This window comes from Camelus ferus, chromosome 9 (genome assembly GCF_009834535.1).
Source record: "Camelus ferus isolate YT-003-E chromosome 9, BCGSAC_Cfer_1.0, whole genome shotgun sequence".
Lineage (NCBI taxonomy): Eukaryota > Metazoa > Chordata > Mammalia > Artiodactyla > Camelidae > Camelus > Camelus ferus.
In genome coordinates, this window is record NC_045704.1 from 43,235,972 (window position 1) to 43,245,321 (window position 9,350).

A 9,350-nucleotide genomic window follows, 5' to 3' on the forward strand; every position below is an offset into this window, starting at 1 on the left:
CTTGGATAGAGGCAAAGCTTGCCTCATCCCCTTTCCTTGCCACAGCTGGTGCAGCTTGACATGGAGGCAGAGGGGTGAGTAGGGGGGCTAGCATTGTGTTATTTGTCCGCAGTCATATTTATCTTGTTGATGAAATGGGCCCTGCATTTGGAAATTGCAAGAGGTTCCCTCATAATTAAAGCAGCGCCTATCTCTACTGGTCACAGTGACTGGAAGATCGATGTCCCAACCAGCCATGCAGGTGAATGCCTGCGCTAACTGGCTCCGTCTGCCAGCACCTGGCTGGCAATGAGCCTGGTGCTGCCAGGAGGATGAGGGTCTCATTTGTTGCTGAAGCAGGTGGAGGGAGGGGCATCTTCAAGGTTACCTTACAGGACTGGCACCTGAGCAGCAGGTTCTGCATGCTGAGCAGGGGAGGTGCACACACACATACCCAACCCTAGGTTTTCATTCTGGGCACCTGCAGCCTTGCCATGGCCAGCTTTCTGGTAGCACATCTACCTGGGATTGTGGGGTGACCAGTGTGTCCCAAATCATTAAATCATTGCAGCAGCTGGGACATCCTGAACGGGGCAGTCCAGAGCCAGGACAGCAGTGTGGACCCCCTACACTCCTGCCTTCCCCAAGGAAGGCTGATGTCTCTGATGTTCCCAAGTCCTGCCACTGACTTCAAAGGTGAGAGGCCACATGGTAGAGAGGAAGAGGATGACATTGGTTGGATGGCCAGCTGGCTTGTACTTTATTAGAGAGAATATGGTAGCAGAGTGACCACTAGCTCAGATCTAGTCCAAGGCAAAGCCTGGTCATTGGCTCAGAAGTCACAGCATGGTGGACTGTGGTCACACTAGATGAGTAATGGCCAAAAGCTTCATTTCATGACCAGGTGTAATCACTGTGTGACGTGCTGTGTTGAAAAGCATGCTGAGGCCGCCTCCTGGGCCAAACAGGAAGAAAATGATTGTCAATTAGTAATGTCTGCCATTGGCATAGTCTTAGGAAATGGTAGCCAGCATGCTATATGTTCACCTGGCCAAAGATTAGATTTTTCCAAAGATGAGGTCAAGTCAGACAATTTAAACTGATCCTCTTGCCTGGGAGAAAGAAACAGAGGAGAACCTCACTTTGTCACCTTTCATCTGTGGGTTTTGAAGAAAAACGGGAACTTTAGCTTAGGGTGGCTGACAGCCAAGAGAATAAAGAGGAAACACTGGCACTTCATCAAAACTCAAGTGGTTACACCCAGTCAAAAAGCAGAGAAGAAACAAATTCTATAATTTGTTGAAAGTGGGTATAGAAGTCTCCAACTATTATTGTTGTATTATCTATTTCTCCCTTCCATTTGTCAGCCTGTGCTCCACGAATTTATTCTTAGGTGCACATATGTTTATAATTGTTATAACTTCCTGATGGGCTGACCCTTTTATCATTCATTATAAAATGTCCCTATCATCTTTAATGACATTTTTTTGTTTGTTTTAAAGTCTGTTTTTTCCAGTATTAGTATAGCCACTCCAGCTTCAAGGTTGCTATTTGTATAGTACATCTTTCCCCATCCTTTCAACTTACTTGTATCTTTGATTCCCAAGTGAGGTTCCTATCGACAGTATATAGTTGGATCTTGTTTTTTAATCTCTGCCTTTTGATTGGCTTGTCAAATCAATTTGCATTTAATGTTATTGGTATATTTGGATTTACATCTGCCATTTTACTTTTTGTCTTCCATACGTCTCTTGTCTTTTCTGTCCTCTATTTCTCCTTTTTTCTATAAATGAATATTTTCTGCTATAAGATTTGAATTCCTTTAATGATATTTTCACTCTTCCTGTCTGTCATTTCCTTAGTGGCAGCGTCTGTGCCCCAGCTCAGTGTCCCCTCTCTCTGTCCACAGTAGCATTAGGACCCACTATATACATCTAAGCATATCACAGTCTACTTTGTATTTATACTACCTTAATTCCAATGAGAATTAAGTCGCTCTAGCTTCTCCTATATAACTCTACTTCCTCTTCCCCCTTTTTGCGCTGTTACTGGTACACATTAGAGAGCTTCTTTTCCAGTTCCTCATGATTTAGTGGAGAAACCACAGTCCAGAGAAGGCCAGGCTTAGCCATATACTGGCTATATGACTGTGGATGAGTCATTTCATATTTTGAGCCTCAGTATCCTCACCTATAAAATGGGAAGAACTGTATGAGCATAGCTTCAAGGATGACGTGAGCTCTTAGCATTTAGCCCCACACGTAGTAGCTCTCTGAAAACAGCAGTCTGTGTTTGGCCCTCAAAGAATCCCGGAAACCTATCTACCCTGGCATTCTCACATCAGAGAGTCAGGAAGCATACATGCCCAGGCAAAGCCAAGGGCAGCTCCCTCTCCCCAGTGAATGCACCTGCAAGGGAGCAGCTTACAGTGAACTTCAGCAAGCAAAGGCTTGGAGCTCAGGCTAGGATGACAATCTGGCCCAGATGTGCCTCCAGGCCAGCCCCTCCTGATGAAGGCCAGTCGTCTGAAGGGCCACCAGCATGGCCAGAGCTGCTGAAGGGCATGTTCATAGCTCGGGCAAAGGCCTCAAGTTTGTTCTTCACCTGCTTGTCCCTCTGTTGTCTAAGTGTGGGAGAGGCTTTTGGAGATGGTGCGGAGAAGGAATGGGAAGGGAGGGGTGGGGTGATCACAGCTGAGTGTCCAGCTTCTGATTTGCATAAGTCTAGGCCCTCACTTGGGGAGAGAGTCCTCCTACTGCTACCCAGGGAGGTGGCCATCCAAACTCGGCTCGATCACCACCCAAGACAGAGACTCCTTCTCCTGAGGCAGCTCAGGGCCTCCCTGCCATTTCCTCATCTGGTCTCAAGGCTGGAGCCACTCACTCACTACATGCCTTTGGCACCTTTGGTGTGACCAGGCCCAGTGCCGAGCTTGAGGACACAGACAGCCATCAAGCAGGAGACCTGGAAACCATGCATGATCATATGCGACAGATGCAAAAGAGGGACTGGGACATCGGCTCTGGGAGGACCCCTTTCAGAACAGGGCCCAGGAGTGCTTGCCCCCGAACCCTATGGCTGTCCAGAGATGGGACCAGCAGTGTCTGTGCCCCAGCTCAGCATCCTCTCTCTGTCCACAGTAGCTCGATACAACCGCACCAGCTACTTCTACCCCACGTTCTCAGAGAGCTCAGAGCACAGCCATCTGCTCGTGTCTCCCGTGCTGGTGGCAAGTGCAGTCATAGGTGTGGTCATCATCCTCTCCTGCATCACCATCATCGTGGGCAGCATCCGCAGGGACAGGCAAGCCCGGCTCCAGCGGCACCGCCACCACCATCGCCGCCACCACCACCACCACCATCGCCGCCGCCGCCGCCGCCATCGAGAGTACGAGCAGGGCTATGGTGAGCTGCCCCCGACCTCGGGCCCCAGGACTCCTCTCCCATTGTGACTGTAACCCAGGAGGCATCAGGGAGGTGGTGGCTCTGACATGACTGGGACAGGGTGGACGGGGAAGGCATGCTAGAGGTCTTGAATGATCAGGAAGAACTCAGAGGTGCTTACCACAATGTTCTTAGCAGCATAAGGAGCCTAGTTGTCTGCCAAGGGTGAGGCAGAAGGTCAAAGGGAGGGTATGGTACTACTATTCAGCCCCGGCCACTGTTGGTCCAGGCTGTACTGATCTCTGGTCCATTTGGTGCCTGGATGGAGGGATGGATGGAGAGAGGGAAGGGTGAGGGGGATGGGCAGATAGACCGGTAGGCAGATGAGGAGATGGATAAGTGGGGAGATTAAGTGGGGGATTTGGGTGGTATGAGTGAGTGAATGGATCATTGGATGGATAGAGAGATGGTTGAGTGGGTGGGATGGGGGATGGATGGCTAAATGAGTACATAGAAGGATGAATGAATAGATGGGGGTAGATTGGGTGGGTTGTATAAGTGGATGTATAGATGGGATAGGTGGATGGATGGATGGATGGAAAGATAGATAGAAGGATAGATAGGAGGGGAGAGGGATGGATAGGTTGGAGGGTTGGAAGCAATGAGTGGGTATGTGAATAAGTGAATGGATGAATGGATGGAATGAATGATGAGTGAATGAATCTATCCCCAGAGAGCCTGCAAAGTCTGAACAGAACTGATTTGAGAGTTTCCCAATTATGGGAATTACCCTTGCACAGAGATGGTGGCTAATTCTTGGGCTGACCCATCCCAGTAGCATTCATCTGGCCAAAATATAAAGAAGCAAATAAGGGTTTTGATCCTGTCAGCCAGACAGAGTCACTGTTAATGTGTTTGGAAGATTTTTTCAAGAGCTTTCTCGATGTCCATAGAGAACCCTGGGATTAAACCTGCAGATAGAGTTCTGTATCCAGATTTTTCCACTCACTGTTGTGTCAAGAGTGGGAAAAAGAGATCTGGGGAGCGGAAAGAGCAGTCTTTGGGGTTGTACAGACTGTGCATGAATTCCAGCCCCACAGTCTACCAGGCATGTGACCCTGAGCCTCAGCTGCTTTGTAGAACGGGGAGGGCCACACACTGCTGACCTCAAAGGTCATGAGCACCACCTGAGACAGATGTTAGGCCCTGCCCTCTGAGGGGAGGAGCCACCTGCAAGCCTATTGAGGGTAGCAAGGTTGGGGAGATCTCCTGTCTCAGCCCATCTTCGCAGCTCCCCCAGCCTCTACTCGACCTGTCAGAAACTGGGAGGTGGAGAGCTTACAGAGAGGAGGCAGGACATTCAACCACCCTTGGGCCCTACCAATAATTTGCTGTGTGGCCTCTGGCAAGTCACTGAACCTCTCTGAACCTCAGCTGTGGAATGAGAAGATTGTGCTCCATGAGCGTTTCCTAAGCAGTGTTACCAAGTCTAAGAAAATAAGATCATGGGGCCAAATGCTGCACAAGCACATGTAACTGTGCTGTAGGACTTTTCAGAGGCTTTGATGTGCTACTATGTTGGGGCGGGGGTGGGAGGGAAGACAGAAGAAAATGCAGCATATGGAGTCACCAGAATTCATCCCAGAAGCCCATTTTCTCCCCAGGATACCCAAAGGGAATAGTGTGTGGCCAGGGGAGGGACCAGGGGGCCTGACCACAGACACGTCTGCAGTCTTCATTCCTGATGCTTCCTCCCCATTTTTTGTGCTGCAGCCCTTCTCCACAGCTCAAGGCTTCCTGTCCATGCCATACTCTTCATTCTCATCTTCCGCATGGCTCAAGCTGTTCTGTTCCCTCTGCCAGGCCTTCCCCTTTCCCCCTGGCTAATTCCTAGATAAGATTCCGTTCTGGGAGTCCTTCTTCCGGGAAGTCCTCCCTGACCTCCTGGCTTGGTCAGGCCTGTCTCTGTTCCTACAATCCCAGTACCATATCTATCAAAGCTCAATACACACTGCCCGCTACCAGGCTGTCCCTAGAGCACACTGCCCACCAACCTGGGAACCCCCTCCCCTGCCCAGGGCAGGGCCAACTCTGCTTCTTCCCGTGACTCCTATGCCCAGCAGAGCACTGACACTTGTCTTCTGGGGCTGTCGCCGAGGAATGAAAGCAGCTGTGCTTGGTGAGGGGCAGGATGGGAAGCTGGAGAGAACAGAATCTCAGTGGCCTCAGCTAGACCCATTAGGACCCTCCCTGGCATTGTCCCGAGGCCCAGGCTGAGTATCTGTTCCCTGCAGTGTCTGAAGGGCACACATACAGCCGCTCGAGCCGCAGGATGCGCTACGCCTGCAGCCCTGCTGATGACTGGCCTCCACCCTTGGACCTCAGCTCTGATGGGGACGTGGATGCCATGGTGCTCCGAGAGCTGTACCCGGATTCTCCACCAGGGTAAGGAGACCACATGGGGCAGGAGGGACCGTGAGGGTGGAGCTCAGGGCAGGAGCCCTCAGCCCCCATGGGAAACAGCAACACCCCAGATGGTATGAATACAGAAAACATCTGCTCAGTGGGCGCAGCCATCTCACCCCCTCCTGACCAAACAGGTCCCAGTGAGGTGGTGCGTGACTCAGCAGATGTCACCCTGAAACACTCGAAAAGGAAGAAAAAGTTCAGCTCCTTCAGTCTGGGTAAAGAGGTAGGGTAGAGGGCTAGCCCCTTAGTATGAACCCCCAAAGCCCAAATCATGTCCCCTAGGACAGGCATCACTGTGTCCAAACTGTACTTGTGGCCATTATGTGACCCTCTCCCATTGGGGGATTCTTCTCTGGGGAACCTTTGTGTCCTGTCCTGCCAGCCACCTTTCGGCACATCACCTAGCAGTTAGTACCTGAAAAGAGGATTCCGGGTCTCTATCACTTCCCCACCAGGAGACCTCTTGGGCCCCACAAACAGCCCCATCCTCCCCATCACCCCTTACCCTTTATCCCCCACCCTCAAGAGTCCTGGGAGAGATGAACTTTCCCAGTGGGTGTGTGTTTTTGTGCCCTGCAGCTACGAACTCAGAGGGACTCCTCCCAAACACTGGAAGGACCACTTTGGGGAGACTTGAGATCAGGGATTGTCAGGCAGCCTGAGGCTGGCCCACCAGCACCACCCATGCTCGGGGCCCTGCAGCAGTGGCTACTATTGTTCTGAGAGATCTGAGACCCAGAGTTGGGTGACTTACTCACTCAGGTTCACACAGAACACTGAGGCTGAGTCAGGACCAGAATCCAGGTCCCAGTGATTCTGGGGTGCCCCTCCCCAGGGAGCAGAGGGATTTCGTTGGAGTCCATGTGACAGAGGCCTGGCCTGGTCCACACCAGGCAACCTGTCACTGTGATAGGCCCCAGCCCTCAGGGGAGACTCCTATACCCACTGCTAGAGCCCGTTTGCACAGGGCCCTGAGGGAGCCTCTTCTCTTGCAGTTACGATGAGTGTGTGGGGCCGGGGGCCACTCAGCTGTACGTCCCCACGGATGCCCCGCCCCCCTACTCACTGACCGACTCCTGCCCCGCGCTGGACGGCACCCTGGACGCGGGCGGCGGCCACAGCCCCGGGCGACACCAGCAGGCGCAGAGGCCGCAGGGCCAGAGTGGCCTCCGCACGGTCTCCATGGACACACTGCCCCCTTACGAGGCCGTGTGTGGGGCCAGCCCCCCAGCGAGCCTGCTGCTGCTGCCGGGACCAGAACCAGGGCCAAGGAGCTCCCAGGGCTCCCCGGCCCCAACCCAGGCCCCAGCCTCCGGCCCAGAGAGGGTTATGTGAGTGACCCAGGCCAGGTCCTGCTGGTCCCTCAGGGCTGAGCCACATCTTTCAGGCACACAGGAAGGCACACGTGCACACACACACACAGATATGCACACATGGCAGCCCCACATGCACACATATACACACAACTTGGACACACGCACACACTGACACACCCATGCGAACACTCACATCTGGACATGCCCCATACATGTGCAGACATGTGCACACACACAGGACCCTCACGTTTACACACCCACATCTGCGAAGGTTTCATTAAAAATGAAGCCTCCAACCTCCAGTCTCCTCCCCAGCCTGTCAGCGATGCCTCTGTAGACAATGCTGGGAGCAGAGGCAGAGAAGGGACCAGGGCTTGCTCTGCCCTCCCCCAAGGCCTGTTTTCCCCTGCCCTCCCCTGGCAGGCTGTGTCCAAATTCTGATTCTGCCTCCAGAAGCTGCTCGACCACCCCAGGTCAGCCACCTGCCCTGCCCCCACCCAGGGCAGCGGGTCCTCCTGGTTGGTGGGACAGGCCTCAGTAAGGTTCCGCTCTATGCCGTACCTATCTCTCAATTCTAGGGCAGAAGAGCCACAACATCACCACCCTGCCATTTACAGGGTGAGGGACATGGGTCTGGGGGCTCAGGCACAACCTGGAGGCCCTCACAGCCCGCCTTGCCCGCTTCCTGTCCCAGTGCCCTCAGTCTGGTGGTGCTAGCGGAGCTCTCTCATCACCTGAGCTGCCGTGAAGGACAGCACTCTTGGTGGTGGGTTACACCTGTGCCTGTGTCAGTCCACCCACTGCCCGGGACTGAGGGTCTTCAAAGAAGATGGACAGCTGCCTGGGTACGGCTGTGAGGCTGAGGAGCGACCCCTCACTAAGTACGTGCCCAGACAACCATTATGGCCTAAGCTTGAATGGGCTGGAGCCAGCCCCCAGTGCTGTCCTCCTGCGTGGTGGCTCGTAGTTGGGAATCGTAAGCCAGCATGTTCTGGCCCTGCCCTCTATGGTGTTTGCAGGGATGAGATAAAGTGGATGTGGGCCCCACTGTGCCACTACGAGAGGAAGAGTGGCTACATCTCGGCCTCGCTGCCAGGGGTACCGCAGAAGGGGATATGTGGGCCTGGTTGTAGAGAGGCTCATATTCTTGGCCACTGAATCCTAGCAATTTCCATCAGAGACCCTGCAGGTAACAGAGCTGATTCCTGAAGACCCAGTGGGCCAGAGGGTGGCAGCCATGCGTCTGTGAAGAAAGTCTCCGACAGCATCACCAGCGTCAGAGTCCTCAAATCCCGCCTGCCTCCCTCCCTACCCGCTCCTTAAACAGCAGCAACCCCCAACCAGTCTTTCCCCAACATTTCAATTCCTCTAACAAAGGGCTAAGACAATTTAGTAATTCCTTTCTTAAGAAGAGGGGTGGCAAGGAAGGCAATCGTGAGTTTTATTTTCTGTAGAAATAGAATTTCTTCTGGTACAGAACTGAAAGGAGTCCACCCAGAGGTTCTGTAGCATCCTGGAGCCCCTGACTCCATGCAGGGGAGGGACCTTGTTTACAAGCAGTTCTGTCCACCTTTGTGGTATACTGTTTTCTAGGCAAAAAAAAAAAAAAAAAAAAAAAAAAAAAAAAAGTCTGTCTGTTGTACTGTATAGCCTTTAAAAAGCACTCCAGGGATGAGATTCTTTTAAGAAACACATCCAGCTTCTGCAGTCCTAAAGAGTACCGAGGGGAAAAAAGATAAAAATCCCCTTGTGCTCATCAGTCTTTGAAGGACAGAGCTGAACAGCTTTTCTTGTTCCTGGATTAAGCGCTAAATAAGCAACGATGTATCTTTTCTGTGTTCAAAATAAATATATCAATAAAAAATGTTGCAAGAAGTAACATGATCAAGGAGCGCAAGGTGGGGTTGGCGCCATCTGAAACTTGCAAGGAAAAGAAGCAGTAAATGGCAGCAAACTGAAAATAGGTTATTTCTCTCAAAATTAGCAGCCATTGAAGCCTTGTCATTTTCCTGTTGACACAGATATTTGGGTAGTCAGTGACTTACACGAGTTAATTTTTTTAACCTCCCTGAAACATGGCATCATTTTTCCAAGACTTGGCCAGGGTAACTGTCACCAGGATGGGCCATAAACTTCAGGACTTGACTCCAGTAACACCAAGGATTGCACATCTCACTTTGACAGCAGTTGGCTCTCCTTACCC

The 9,350-nt window shown here is 52.1% G+C and overlaps 1 protein-coding gene across 2 annotated transcripts in view; it reads left to right on the forward strand.

Annotated features, from left to right (window-relative positions):
• Window positions 1-9,022, forward strand: part of BEAN1 (brain expressed associated with NEDD4 1) — a 34,093-nt gene extending 25,071 nt beyond the window's left edge. The window contains exons 3-5 of one of the 2 annotated variants that reach the window (XM_032486470.1): window positions 3,120-3,383; window positions 5,657-5,807; window positions 6,827-9,022. In XM_032486470.1, coding sequence (XP_032342361.1) covers window positions 3,120-3,383; window positions 5,657-5,807; window positions 6,827-7,166 — 755 coding nt within the window. In that variant the 3' untranslated portion in view covers window positions 7,167-9,022. The remainder of the gene's footprint in view (window positions 1-3,119; window positions 3,384-5,656; window positions 5,808-6,826) is intronic. The other variant, XM_032486471.1, reaches the window with a different exon arrangement.
• The last annotated feature ends 328 nt before the right edge of the window (window positions 9,023-9,350 follow it).